Source organism: Heterocephalus glaber, unplaced genomic scaffold (assembly GCF_053883595.1).
Source record: "Heterocephalus glaber isolate CG9 unplaced genomic scaffold, H.glaber_assembly_v1.0 deba00000594, whole genome shotgun sequence".
In the NCBI taxonomy this organism is placed as follows: Eukaryota; Metazoa; Chordata; class Mammalia; order Rodentia; family Bathyergidae; genus Heterocephalus; species Heterocephalus glaber.
In genome coordinates, this window is record NW_028258151.1 from 31,872,212 (window position 1) to 31,887,133 (window position 14,922).

The following is a 14,922-nucleotide window of genomic DNA, read 5'->3' on the forward strand; positions in this document are numbered from 1 at the left end:
GAGGTCTGCCTGTACACAGGGGAGAGACTTTGAAGGCTGTGTAGAGGAGCCTGAGCCTTCATTGACCAACTTGAGTTACAACCACCCCTCGGGAACAAATAAGTCAAGGGGTCCACTGTACTTGTGGTCAGTATGTCACAGAACCAGAAAAATCCTCTACAGTACATTATAGGCTTTGAATAGGTTATAAGTATGATTGTGTGCTCAGGAAAAATGGATCCTTTTTTTTTTTTTTCTAATAAAAAGAAATGGAGGGCCAAGAATTTAGCTCAGTGGCTCTATGCCTGCCTCGCAAGCGCAATGTCCTGAGTTTGATACCCAGTACCAAAAAAAAGAAATGGAGACTTCTTGTAAATTCCAGAATAAGCAATTTTATACAGATCAGGGCAGCTGAGTTGCAGGGTTCCATTTATTCTTCATTTGCGCCTTTATTATGAAAGAAACCTTCTTCATTAATCATACATTTCCCCAACAAGATAAACTATGCCGCCACAGTGCTTGGAATTTCCAAGCACGCACAAGGAGTTTCGGAGGAAATCAGACGAGGTGTCTGTCCTCACGCGTTGGCAGAGGAGCCCTTGGATGTCTTCAGAAGCCCTCGCTAGCTCTTGTTTGTAAAGATCTGGCCTCAGAAGCTTGTGGGCAACCATGCTGTCCCGCATTGTCATCTGGCCCCAGGGTGACTGTGGATGTGCTTCGGTCCCCAGGTCTGGCGGGAATTTCCTGACCGGCTTGTGGGCTACCCCGGTCGCCTGCACCTCTGGGACCACGAGATGAATAAGTGGAAGTACGAGTCGGAGTGGACTAACGAGGTGTCCATGGTGCTCACCGGGGCAGCTTTTTACCACAAGGTAAGGCGGTACAGCCTGGGGCCAAAGAACCCAGGGGCACGACGTTTCATTTGGCCTAATTACTGCTAGGTGTAGGAAAGGGGTTCTACCCCGCGGGCTTGGAAAAACCCTGCTATGTGATACAGTAGTTCCCGACTTACATTCAAGTTGCAAACTTTCACAGGTGTACTCTATAAGATTCACAGGTGTACTGTGTAAGACCCACTTTGTCAGATTACGAACAAATCTGACTTATGAACGTTCTTTGGAAACAGAATTTGTAAGTTGGGGACTTACTGTATTCCTTTTTAAATAAATGCATTGGTCTTCTCATTATAAATGTAATACATGCTTACAGTAGGAAGTATGAAAATTCATATCAGTTGTAATGCTGTCACTTAGAGGAAACCATTACAGTGGTACCTCGGTTCATGAACTTAATTTGCTCTATGATTTTGGAAAAGATGGCTATGTGGGGGAGGTGACTGTGGTCATGTATGTCACCCAATGCAGAGTTTGAAAACAAAAACAAAATTTTGCCAAATGCTTCTGTTTGGAAACCAAATTGTTTGTCAACAAAAGCATTCATGAACCGAGGTACCACCGTATTACCTATAGATGATGTTTTTCAGCTTGCCTTTTATATATTTATTCTTGCATACACAGAGACAGTTGTAAATATTCTTACTAGTCCACTGTATTATGAGCATTTTCTCATGTTACTAAATTTCATAAGCAATTACTTCTTAGCATAATTGGTATTGTACCATAAATCATTCTCCATGAATCATGTATAACTATTTCTCTATCATTGCGTATTTAATTTTCTATTTTTTGCTATTTTAGATAATGCTTAATATCTAATGCTCAGTGATTAATATCCATTTTCCTGTTTATACTCAGGATCATTATGACAGATTCCTCCAAGTAGAATTATATCAAAGGGAATGTACATTTTGGGCTTTTTAAGAGCAGTAATGTGATAGTTTCAGTATTATTTGTGCCATTTTACACCTTCACCAGCACAATATAAATTGTCCTACCATACCCTCCCTTGCATAAAATGTATTAAAAATTAACTTTAGCTATTTGGATAAGTAAAAATGAATCCTATTGTTTGAACTTTTACATGATTACTAGTGAGGTTAAAATTCCTTTTGTGAATTTATTAGCCTTTTGTACTTCTTCTGAGAACCATCACTTTAATGGTTTTGATTTTATTAGGCAGAGATTAGAGACTATGAATTTGATATCAGAGTATTCAGTTTACCTATGGAGCGCTTCCTGGGAGTGTGTGGTAGCATGAGGAGCTGATACCAGGAGAAAGATCTGTCCAACAGAATACAGTTAATTTAATTTAGCTATTTTATATCTATTGTTTCTTGTTAGCCTAGTACTGCTACCCTCATATTTTCCGGGGCCGGAAGTCCAGAAATAGGTTTTATTGTTAGTAAAACAAATAAATAAGAAGCCCTAATGAGTATAATTCTTTGGAGTTATGTGTACATATTATTGATTATTGTGTACTATTATTGATTTATTTTGGACCCATTAATTTACACAGTCTCACACATGTGGGCTATTGTAGATGTGTCTCATTTTCATTCCACTTGAAAAAGCCCATATACCCTTGCAGAAGAATGCCCATGTCAGAGACACTGGGCCACTGGACCAAAGCAGTCTTGTACTTCCTTTGGCCCTTTGTGCTGTAGGGCCTTGTGATTAATCTTAGGAGAGAAAGGTTGTTCTCAGGCCTCCATTCAGTTGTCCTGATGCGTCAGCCAAAGGGAACTGCTTTTGTTTACTTTTTTTTATTGGTACTGAGGATTGAACTTGGGTCCTTCTGCTTGCACAGCAGACGGTGAAACCACTGAGCTAAATCCCCGGCCCAGGAACTGCTATTTGCATGTTTCTTCTTTCTTCTCACCTGACAGTATTTTAATTACCTGTACACCTACAAAATGCCTGGGGATATCAAGAACTGGGTGGACGCGCATATGAACTGTGAAGACATTGCCATGAATTTCCTGGTGGCCAATGTCACAGGGAAAGCTGTCATCAAGGTAAGAGGCTCCGGCACCCTCTTGCTTGGCTCTCTCAGCCAAGACTGTGTTCTCCAATCATGAAGAGTGGAGCTCATTCTCACAACTGCAAATGAAGTGTTGCACTGGATGCACAGATGCACAGATCCTTGTACAGTTGTGTAACTGTTGTTGTCCACTTTCTGAAAGTCCCTTTCCCATAGCATAATAAAAGCTGAGGATACCTAGAGATCTGCTGGGGGTGGGATAGTCTTTAGACCTCAAAGATGTCTATTCCTGAAATTCAGACTTTACTCAAATAGATATGGAGAGAAGGAAGCACTCTTCTTTCCATGGGTAGAAGCATCCTGACCTCTTTCTTCCTGGTTAGAATTCCATGTGGGAAATGGGCAATTCCAGCCTCCCCTAGGTGCTTCCTCAGGGAGCTCACACTGGAAGTGTGGATGAATGAATCTTCACTGGTCCCTCCTCAGCAAACGAAGTGACTTGGAAAGAGGAAAAAGCACTTGCCCCTGTCCCCTCCCTCTCCCTCGGTTCTCTAAATGACCCAGCAGCTAACTGCGAATTGTGAGGGTTGTTTTTCGGGGAGCCGCCACCCCCAGGTTCACCTTCAGCGTGTTTTAGCCATGGCTGCTTCCTCCCGATGGTGTCTCTGTGCATCTTAGTTTGGCTGTGGTTATTGAGACTCCTTTCCTTCCCATCCTTTCCCTACCTATTCGTCTTCACTAGGTTAGGGTAGCAGGCTTCCCTGAGTTTGCTAGGAGTGCTAGAAGTTTTAAGATTTGGGAGGGTGGAGGGGAGTCAGAGAAAGGGATCTCAAGGTGAGAGACGATCAGATTCTTTTTCCTAACTAGAGAGAATTTCAGAACAAGCCGGCATCTTCGAGCATGGTGCTGCTCATAGCATCTGCCATTAGCTGAAAGGAGGAGAAGGCAGACCCGTTGGAACTAAGGTTCCAGTGAAAGTTATGGGAAGCTGTATTTCATCACCCTTATGGCTGCAAGAACAAATGGTATTTATACAAGGACCTTGGCAGTGAGAAAACAGTCATTAAACAGGAATTAAGGACTTGTCATCACCACTTCTTTCCAGTTACAGAAGGCAAAAGCCTCCAAGCCTCTTTTATTGGGCCCTTGTGAGTTCCGCTGTTGGCTGAGCCAGCCCAAATCAAACAGAAGAGCGGTGAGGTGTGTGTGTGCGTGTGTGTGTGTGTGTGTGTGTGTGTGTTGTGTGTGCACATGCTCACAGCATCTCAGCTCACAGGACAGAAGCATGTGGTGTGGTGGCACAGCATGATTCTATAGTCCTTGGCACTGAGCGCCAGGTCTGACTATGCTCCTGGCAGGTGACCCCACGGAAGAAATTCAAGTGTCCAGAGTGCACAGCCATCGATGGGCTTTCGCTGGACCAGACGCACATGGTGGAGAGGTGAGTGGGTCTCCTGCCGTGGTTGGTTTATGGGACTTGGTTGGAGATAGAGGGACAACAGCTGGTAGCCGTAGTCACCTCCTTTTGCACTGTGGGAATTGGGATAGTTCAAGCCCAGGTCACCAAAGAATTAATTTGGAATGCTACTCACTCAATTTGCAATGGCTGGAAGGATCTTAAAAATATAGCTGGCCATAAGCTCCCAAAGCCAGATTCCCCTTATGGACTAAGCAGTTAACTAACTTTAGTCACCAGAGTGGAAGCTAGTTAATTCCAAGGAAGTACGGGGTGGTTTCGCAGGCTGGTATCTCCATGTTATAGTAAAAGCTCGATGAGAAAGAATTAAACCAAACCCACCAGAAATAAATTACCTTTACTGATGTTACTAAAACCCCTTCCAAGAACAGTATCAAAGGCCAATTTCTTTTTTGGGGGGGGTGCTCTGAAATAATCCTTTTCAGTCCAATTCCATCAATTACTCAATAAGCATGCTTTGACATGGAGTGTGACTCAGGCCTTGTAGGGGAGTAGGAAAGTAAGAGACCTGTGTCTTTCCCCAAGACCATGAGAATCTTGAACCAGACCTAATAGTTCCCAGTGGAAGCCCAGGAGGCCCCAGGCTCCATGGTGCCTGAATTGAGCCTAATTCTCCCAAAGGCAGCTCCTTATGGAGGCAGTGAGTCATGAGACCCCAGGAGCGCTGTTACCCAGGGACCATAGCGTCTCCGAGAACGTTACGGTAGCCTAGAATGTTCGTAGGTCTGTGTGCATCTGCTGCAGAATTCATTTCTAAAGTCTCTACACCATAATAAAACCCTTCAAGCCTTGGGGATTTTGTATACAGAATGTTTTGCTCTTGGCTTTGGATTCTTCTGTACCGCTTTACTTTTTCCAACTCCCTTCATCTCTTTCATATGGAAATATCTTACCCCCCAAAATGACTGTTAGCAACTGTTGACGTGAAGTAACATTATTGTGGTTTTGGAAATACCTGTCACTGATGATCACAAGTATTGTGCAGTTTAAGGGCAGTGACATTAACCATCGTAGCTCGTTTGGAAGAGGCCCCAGTTGTGGTTCCACTGCAGTACATGAAATCGGTATTTAAACCTACCCTGGTCTCTGTGTGGGGAGCATTCACAGCATGAAGCCAAGCAGTTATTGGTTGAACTGAAATGGTGGGGATGTAGGGGAAGGAAGTGAAGAAGAAATGTGACCTTCAAGATGGTGGTCTCAAGGGCCGGGGATTTAGCTCAGTGGTTTCGCCGCCTGCTACGCTAGCACAAGGACCCGAGTTCGATCCCCGGTACCAAAAAAAAAAAAAAAAAAAGATGGTGGTCTCAAGATTCTTGCTGAGGCACACGAGTGCTCTCCAGCAGATGTCAAGAGGCTTAAAAGGCAGTGAGCGCACGTTGAGTTAGAGATCATTACTGCGAAGCACTGAACATTGTAGCTCAGGGAGGAGACACTTTCACTGTGGAGGAGAGCTTTGAGAATAAAAGAGCCCTAGTTGGAAGGCTTGCATCAGCATCTACAATACCAACAACACGCACACACACACTCTTAATCCGAAGTAATTTTGATGAGTGCCCTGAGGGAGGCTCAAAGTGCTGTTAGGAAAGAGAAGAAACATCTCATCGGCTTCGTTATTCAGAATAATCTTGTAAGAGAAATGACTTTGCCACCATCCCAATCAGTGATCCTCAGGCAGATAGGAGGTTCTGGGCAGGGATGCCTTGTGCTCAGAGGGACCTGACCAGCAGGTCCAAGGTTGACCTGGGGGACATGAAGAAATTCAATTTAGCTAAAGCATGGGATTCCGGCCAGTTAATGCCAGGCTGCAGAGGCCTGGGAAACCCCAGTTAAGTAGCTTGGAGTTTTTCCTTCAGGCTCTGATGAGCTGTTGACAGAGTTTGACTTGGTCAAAGAATTGCTTTGAGATTTGGAAGCAGTGTTTGGGATGGAATGGGAAATGAAGAAACTGAAAGATGACCGGTTAGAAGCTTTGGACTGAGCTGAATATGGAAAGGAAGCGACACATTAAATTGCAAGAATTTTTTTTTTTCCAGAGGAAGATGTACCAGAATTTAGATTCCAACTGGATGGGTATGAGGAGGTTACCAAAAAGAAGTCAACAGAGATAGCTTCAATTCTGAGAGAAGAGAAATGTAGTACCTTTAACAGTGTAAGTGATAGGGAGAGAGGGGAATGGTTAGGTTATATTAGAGAACGAGTTGGGTACAGTGAACAATGAGGAGATTTGAGTCACAGTGAAATTGGAGAACAGTAAGGTATGTGATACTGAGGTCTTGCCCTCTATATGTAGATACAGATATTGAGCAGGAGTTTGCAATGTGAAGTCAAACTTTAGAAAGAAGTTTAAAACAAAGAGATATTTGAAAGTTATGTGCTCAGAGTCAACAGGTGACTACAGAAAAGCCAAGGGCAGAATCTTGATAATTTCTTACATTTAGGAGACAGAGTAACTGAAAACAGAAGGAGCGAGCAGAGAGGCCAGGAGAGAACCACGGTATGCAGAGCCAAGAGCAGGAAGGACCTTGGAAAAGTAACTCAGAGAGTGGTGAAGTCTCAGGGTTATAGAGAAAGGGTGATGCTGAGGAAGAGGAGTTAGTGAATGTAAAGTGACCCTTTGAGAGGACTAAGAGGGAGCAGAATTAGCAACTGGGAGCAAAACTATTGAGATTAAAGATTGAAGCACTGAATTATTAAATAAGGTGCTTAGGATAAAGATACGATTTAAGCTGTCTTGGATAGCCCAAGAGATAGAGTTTCCACTGTAGAACTGTTCACTTGTTTTATTTCTTAATGGTTCCCTTTACAGAATGCACATTCTTCACAAAACAGTGGAAGTAGTTAACCTCTTTCCCAACATTTGACCTTGTGTTGGGTTTTGTGGTTGAATACACTTATTTATTCCTATCTTCACGAGCCTGGAATCAGAATTCTCAGTTGAGTAGGAAAATAGCTTTTACTACCCAGCAACTGTTTCCAGCATCTACTAGTTCTTTAAGAACCAGAAGAATTTATAGCTATTCATTTTGACCAGTATCTTCGCCAAGGTCAGGGTGATACCACAGGCAGACTGCTTTGATTTAAAAAAACAGTATTTTGACTCAGGCCAATCTTTGCTTAAGGCTATGAGTTTCTCACTTACTAGCTGTCTGACCTAAGGAAATTGCCCCTGACCATTAGTCTTTTCAGCTGCTCTAATAGGGGTATTAGTATCTTGGGACTCCAGTGTCCACACCTGGGTTCAGGAAGTACCCAGCGTCTTTGCAGCAAGCAGGGTCTTGTGTGCTGGGGACGAATGCCGGAGACTCCTGAGCGCTGGCAGCACAGTGCCTGGTGGTGTGAGTTTCCACCTAGTGTCCCAGCACTCGTCCTGGAGGCTCCTGGTTACCTTAGGTAATGGCATGTGTGTTTGGAGGGGAAACCACCCCGCAGTCCTCTTCCCTGGATGCCTCCAACACAGCAGAGGCAGACATTGGCAGCACTCAGCGTGTGTGCGCTCCATTGGAAAAGCAACACAGAGAAAAGTGCTGACAGGGAAGCCGGATCCCCGGCAGAACAACTCTGGTGGCCCCCAGCAGCCAGCAGGCTCTGCCCACCCTCGCTGCTCCTGATAGGTCCCCACTGTGAGAAGGGAGCAGGACACACTGCCAACCGGCTGGGCAGAGGAAGGGCCTGGTGGGAGCGACTGTGCCTCTCTGCCAACAGTACTCACCAGAGCTGGGTTAGCCAGGGTGGCTGTCGGCGAGCCAGACTGGCCTGAGCCCCAGGCATCTCGCCCGCAGCCCATGCCCTGCTGGCTGATCTGGTTACAGAGGAGACATTGTCGTCAATTCTCTCCCTGGGCCCTGGCACTGCTCTCCTCCTCCAGTGGACCCAGGACCCTTTCATCCATACACACTCGTACCCGTGCTGGCACGACCAGGCTTTGCTGGCCACAGTTGGTGTGCTCGGCAACTGGAAACAAGGAGAATCTGCTCCTGCTTCCAAGCAGAACTGTCGGAGTGAAACCTCAGACACACTCCACTCAGTCTCCACTGCTGTGAGCCAGAACATGGAGAGGGGGAAGCTGTTGTCCAGGGCAGGGACCGAGTTTTGTTAGAACTCTTCAGCCTTCCCCAGTCTCCCTCGATGTGGAACCTCAGGCCATCCTGACCTCAACAGTGCCAGCGAGAGGGAAGCTCATTCCTGGCAACTAGGGGAACGTGGTGCTGATCCAGCGTCTACTGCCATTGAAGGAAGCCCAGGTCCACCCTCTCTAGCTTGGGGTCCTTGGCAAGTCCCTTAACCTCCCTGAGCCTTGTTTTCTTCTTCCATAACATGAGGCTAATATAAACCCAGTGGGGTAAGGGGAGGAATATATAGAACAATCGTGTCAGTTATCTGGCACCGTATAGACCAACACCTTCCAGCCCCTCCCATTGGACCCTAGAATGATGCTAATAAATAAATGTGGGGCTGCTTGCAAGGCCCTAGATTCCATCCCAGCACTGCCAAAAAAAAAAAAAGCATCATCTCATAATTTAGACTTCAGCCTCAGGAGCCAGAATGCCCTGTTTGGGCTGTCTCTCCTGGATTTTTTATTTATCTTTGCACATGTTGCTTAGCCTCTCCATGCCTCTGTCTCCCCATTATGAAATAGGAGTAAGAAGAGTACTTAACCCCCTAGGGCTGTTGTGAGGATTCGAGGGTCGTCTGTACATGCAAAGCACTCTTGGTGTAGCTTGGAACACATGGTCAGGGCAGTGATTTGTGGTGCTGGTGGGCACGATGCTGCTGTTAGCTAAAGCTCAAAATGAAGTGGTAACAAATATTTTCAGTTCTACGATGACCTAGAGAAAAGAGTTGATAACGGGAGTCTTCTTGATTACAATAACTTGAAACCAACCTACAGCCACCCATCTGAGGACAGAGGAGACCTGAGGTCGGACCTCAGACCCGGTGCCTGCCCGCCTGTGCTCGCTGCGGCTCTCAGGAGCCCAGGCCTGGCTGAGGAGGGCACTGAGCTCTCTGAAATCCATCCTCTAAGTCCCCTGCCCCTCAAACGCTTTTCCCAGGCCAGTTCCTGCTGGCTGGTGCTGATGTCCCCTTGCCTGGCTGTCACACTCGGTGGGCCTGGTTGAGCTGAGCCATCCCAGCAAACGTCCCGAGCACCCACTCCGAGGGTTGCTGTGGGCTCTGGGCCCAGCTCAATCTGGCCCGGCCCCTTCTGCAGCAACGCCATGCTGGTGTCACTGAGCCCGGTGTGCCGCAGGCTCTACTGAGGCAGTGACCAAAACCGCCCAGGTTATAAAAGCCCACAGGGGCCGGCAAATGGAGAGGGCTTCTGGCTCATCTTCTCCCCTTGTCTCTGCAGCCCTGCGTGGCGCCGAGCCTAGGCCAGGTGCCCTGTCCTCTCCTCCTGTGCTTCCTTGGCAGAGAGGGGGTTAAGGATTGTTGGCAGCTAATCCACCTTGGTCTGAGGCCTGCTGGTGCTGAGCTGGAGGAATTCATGGAATGTGAGGGGGAGGGGAGGCTCCAGCCTTCGGGCAGCCTCAAAGGGCACCCCTTGCTCCCTGTCCCCAGCTGGGGAGACCCCCCAGCTCACCGCCCTGCCCCTCAGCCTTTTCCCAAGCTCAGCAGCAGGCGGGAGCTGCTGGATCGGTGGACAGGATGGGTTTTGCCATGTTCCCTCAGCGGCTCCAACGTTTTCTTCTTTTCCTCTCTGCCCGTCCCTCATCCTGCACACCCCTACCCTAGGTCTGAGTGCATCAACAAGTTCGCCTCGGTCTTTGGGACCATGCCTCTCAAGGTGGTGGAGCACCGAGCAGATCCCGTGCTGTACAAGGATGACTTTCCGGAGAAGCTGAAGAGTTTCCCCAACATCGGCAGCTTGTGATGCGTGCCAGACAGGGGTCCAGGCAGGCGCTGGTGGGCAGGGGCCAGGGCCCCCAGCACTCGCTACGGGTCAGTGGAAGGTTACCAGACTGGGTGCCTGTGGGTACCCATCTGACCCCTTCTCCAGAAGGGCGGGAGCCCCGAGCCCTGCAGCTCTGCTCTGGGCTCCCGAGGTCGCCAAGCGGAGGGAAGACACTGCAGCACCTGCAGGTCACCCTGTCCCAGGGACGGCCTCCCTGACTGCACCCACGGGCCGGGAGAAGCCTGTCCTCTTGTGTCCGCATCCCGTCGCAGGTGCCCACACCTCCCTGCCGCTGCGTCACTGCATCTTCTGGGAACAGACAGGCAAACGAGATGCAGAGCCGGAGCCGCTGGAGGTTTGAGCCCTGGCTCGGGCCAGCAGTCTCCTGTCAGCCCCACGAACCACTCCTCTGCACTTGGCATTTTGATAAGATTAAAACTATTTTTACTCCTTTTTCTCTTTTGCTTTAAACACTGATTCTTGGTAGCCCAAGGAGCCATCTTTGTGTCTTTAACTCCACCTTCCGGCCTCATGACAGTCGGGGCTGTCACAGCCAAGAGGAACATCTGGTCCCACATGCATCGAGCAGAGGTCCCGAATCATGCCCATTCTGAGCAGATGGCTCCCTCTGAGGGAATCCGTTTGCTGCCTGATTGGGTCTATTCGATGTTTTCTTGGTGTGCTGCAGAAAAGGGGGTCTTTTAAGAGCTGCACACCGAGTCACCCCAGCGGGTGCTATACTGTAAAAGTTGACGAGTTGTGACCCCCACCCCCCACAGGGATGCCAAAATTTCCCTCATTCTTTCGGTATAAACGTAACATTAGCCAGAGAGGCTCTGGCTAACATTAAATGCTGCTATAACAACCACTTTGCAGCAGTTGCCGATATATTTAAATCATTAAATTTCAGCGTTTAGTAATACTGCACATGTGTGAATTATACCTCCTTAAGCCCAGTTGATGAACAAATCTACTCTGGCAAATGTTAAATGTTATGGATCCGAAACAGATTTATCTGGCTCTAATATTAAGATTAGCCACAGTTTGGGCTTTAGCCATAACATATGTCCCCAGAACACAAAATACATAACAATTTGCTTAGAATATGGATATAATTAGGGAAACCCAGTTGGGTGCCAGTTGAAGTCACTCAAGCACTGCCATTGTTCTGCCAAGCAGCGTTGAGGGGGCCGGAATGATGTCGCGGTCAACGGGAGTCACCGTGTCTGTGACCCACAGTGCAGGGGCCGGAGATGAGTTTGGGACACAGCAGCAGCACTGAATGTAGAGCTCATGATGGTTTCATCTTGTTTCCGGTTATGGAGCCACAGACTCCTGGGCAGCAGCTGCTGGAAGGGACAGGAGCATCTGTGTCACCCATCCTGCGGATTCAGATGCTGAGGCTGTACCCTGCTTGGTGCATACAGCTTTGCACACCTGGGGATGGATCAGTGTTCACCTTGGAGAATGCTCACTCGTCAGTCAGGGACCCGGGAAGGGCTTTGGGTCTCATTTCCATAGCAATGGGCATGGTCTGTTAGCCTGAGAAAGGGATTTTTGTCATCACTCCAGTCCCATAGCTACAATGTCAGCGAGTGCCTCTAACTGATAGGTCTCCCACCACCTCAGCAGCTATTAAGTATAGTAGCTGCCCTCTTCCTATGGTGCCTTGCCCCCTCCCCTGTGTGACATCATGCCAAGATGGTTGCTCCCACCAAAGAACAAACCCTTCTTCCCAGCATGCCCCTGTTCCAACCTAGACAGTAACCTAATACTTGCTCACCTCCTACCACCTAGTGACATCACTGGCTCCTCCATTCCCTAGTCACTACCTCACTCAACCCTACCTCAGCCCCTACAAGCCCCACCCCAGTCTCTATAAAAGACTCTCCCTGGCCCAGCCATATTGCTTTTGTCTCTCCTTTGTTCAGAGACAGCCCGGCAGATCTATTCCCCTAATAAAGGCTTGTTGTGGCCTGGTCTGGTCTTGGTCTTCGGCCCTTTTACCTGACGCTAACTGTCTAGGGGGTCGCTAGCTTGTTTCCAAGATGTGGGGCTACATGGAGGACATGGAGGGACTTCCCATTGAAATCCTGCAGGCGCAGGAGCTGTGCCAACAGTGAGTGGGTCCACGTGACATTGCTGTCAGCCTGGCCTCTCATCCTGTGTCACCTTAGGAGTCACTGGACTTCAAGGACATTAAATCTTCATTTAAAGTACCTTACTATTTCCAGAAATATTAACGTGAGATCTTACAACATAGCGCAAAGTAATTTATATGGTAAGAGTATTACATCCTGGGCTCTTAGGCCTCAGAGATTCTGTCTTTGAAGGGACAGGTGGTACAGTCACAGTTGAAATGCAGGACAGGCACACTGCAGACAAGCCGGATTCAGGCACCCTGAGGACAAAGCACTGTGTCCCCTTGTGAGCGGCCTCTGGGCCTCACCCATGAGCTGGGTCGGGACCATCTGCCCCCGGGACACCACGGAGCCTGGCTTCGGGAGCAGAACAATGACGCTAATTAAAATGTCATGTCCAGGCCTACAGCAGACAACAGCTGCTTCTAGATTAAGAAATCTTTTTAAAGAAATTGTGTCCTACTGGCCTATAGAAGAGGCAGACTGGCCCTGGCCCAAGCGTGTACCCCAAGCCTCTGCCTGCTCTCTGGGGACCTTTCTGGGATGGAAATACTTTTTTTTTTTTGGCTAACATTAGATGGTTGTTGTTATAATCATGGAAAGGACACAAACGTCTATCAGCGTATGAGTGAATAAACAAAATGTGGCATAAACATTAGATGGTTGTTAATATTCTTATCTCATGGGTTTTACCATGTCTCAAATGTGGTTAGGCCCAAACCACCTTGTCTGGGAAAATTAAAGAGGGCTCTTGGTGCTCACAATCTCTGGTTCTTTCCTGCCAGTGACACTCTGTTGTCCCCTCTCTTTACACCGTCACCAGATTCAAAAATCTGATCACTCTGCTTTTCTGCTGAAACCTCATCTTCCACCGGGCTTTGAACTCTCGTGTCTGAGGTGCTGGTTTCTCTGCTGCTCTTGGGCAAAGTGGCCTCCCTCTGGCCTGTGTGAGCAGAACTGGGAACTGAAGAGGCTGAAGGAGTTGCCAGGCCCTGTGACCCCACTGTCACGGCTGTGCACCAAGCAGCAGGGAGGCGAGAGCATCCCTCATGCCGTTGAAGGAGAGCACAACGCTAGCCATGGGTTCTGCTGAGCGATTTGGGGTCAAAATGCTTTGGTTCCAGCCATGGTAGAATCAAGGAGTAGACAAAGTGGAGAGCAGGTGAGGGGAGCCGTTGGGCTCTGGTGAGGCTCTTGCTGGCTCCGCAGGCAGAAGACTGGGGTCCACATCCACTCCCGCCCTAAGCCTTTGCTTCAGGAACAGTGACATCTTTCCTGTTCCCTTTTCTCATGCCTGGGTACCAGAGAAGTCACCAGAGAGCATCTGCTCCCCAAGAGGCCTGGCAGGGCCAGGCAAAGGCCAAAAACTCGAAGCTGGCCCGAGACCTCTTCATCCACATCCCGAGAGGAGCTCTGGCAGGCGTGCTGAGCAGTTGGCAGGCGAGTCCCTCCAGGAGGACTTTGGAAGCCACTTGAGATTTCCACTGCAGGGCTTGGAGGCACAGGAGACCTTTGGGGCTGTCCCACCCACCTCACCCAGAGCTCTGTCCAAGCCCTGGGGCCCCTGTCCTAGGCCAGGGTTTGCTGTTCACCCATTTTCTACTTCTGAGTAAAACCAGGGACAGCATTTGGCCCTGTTGTACAAACCATGTATGATCCAAGGGTCTGGAACATGATTAGCTGAGCCACTCCTGGTAGGACAAAGGCAGGCAGGCAGGACCTACTCCCAATTTTGCGACTGTCCCCTGCTTACCATGGGAGCTGTGAGTCTCCCTGCAGACTGGGGGGACCTTCTGGCCCCCGCTGCCCCATGGATGGACTCCCAGGCACCCCTAGCTTTGGCAGTGTGGCTTGAGGTCCCGGGGAGGGCACATGGGTCCTACGTGCAGCGTTTTAATTTCCTGCTCACAGTGGCTGGCAGCAGAAGAAATATGGTGGAGGTAAATGTGGTCCCCTGTCCCAGCTTTCAGGCCTCTTTCCTTTTTGAGACACAGTTGAGTCACAAACATGGGAACAGCTTTGTCCTTTCTGCTTTGGACCCTTGGCCCCCCTGCATGCTCCACTGAAGGCGGCAACCGTGAAGCGCCGTCTTGTCTACCACCTATGAGGAATGAGGCCTGGGGCTGCCCACAGAGCCACCAGCCAGGCCTCGCCGCCGTGCCAAGCTTCTCTCCCATGCCAAGCCTTCCCTTCACCGTGCATCGACTCAGGCTTGTGTTTAGAGCTACAAACTGAAATCATCGGCTCCTGCACCCAGGGATAAAGTCAGGGAGCCTGTGGCTTTCTGTCAAGCACAGCTGGAAAACACATTTCCCATCCAGGAGGGGTAGGAGAGCATTTCATCCACATGTGCTCCTGCCAGGCAGTGCGCTGGCCCCAAACACATGCAGCCACTGTCAGAGAACTCCAGACCGCATGTGTGGACTTGAGCTCAGCCAGTGGCCGGGGCCCACTGGTGATCCTCGACTCTAAACATGGGCATTTCAGTCCCAACTGTGACTGAGGACTCCATGACCCCCACCTCCTCCAATGGCTGGAGGAGACGAGAGGAT

The 14,922-nt window shown here is 48.8% G+C and overlaps 1 protein-coding gene across 2 annotated transcripts in view; it reads left to right on the forward strand.

Moving 5' to 3' along the window:
- The window catches only part of Ext2 (exostosin glycosyltransferase 2), a 134,629-nt gene extending 123,945 nt beyond the window's left edge, over positions 1–10,684 (forward strand). For both annotated transcript variants that reach the window (XM_004851993.4, XM_087205638.1), the window contains exons 11-14: positions 708–851; positions 2,765–2,893; positions 4,218–4,300; positions 10,070–10,684. In XM_004851993.4, coding sequence (XP_004852050.1) covers positions 708–851; positions 2,765–2,893; positions 4,218–4,300; positions 10,070–10,208 — 495 coding nt within the window. In that variant the 3' untranslated portion in view covers positions 10,209–10,684. The remainder of the gene's footprint in view (positions 1–707; positions 852–2,764; positions 2,894–4,217; positions 4,301–10,069) is intronic.
- Positions 10,685–14,922: the final 4,238 nt, after the last annotated feature.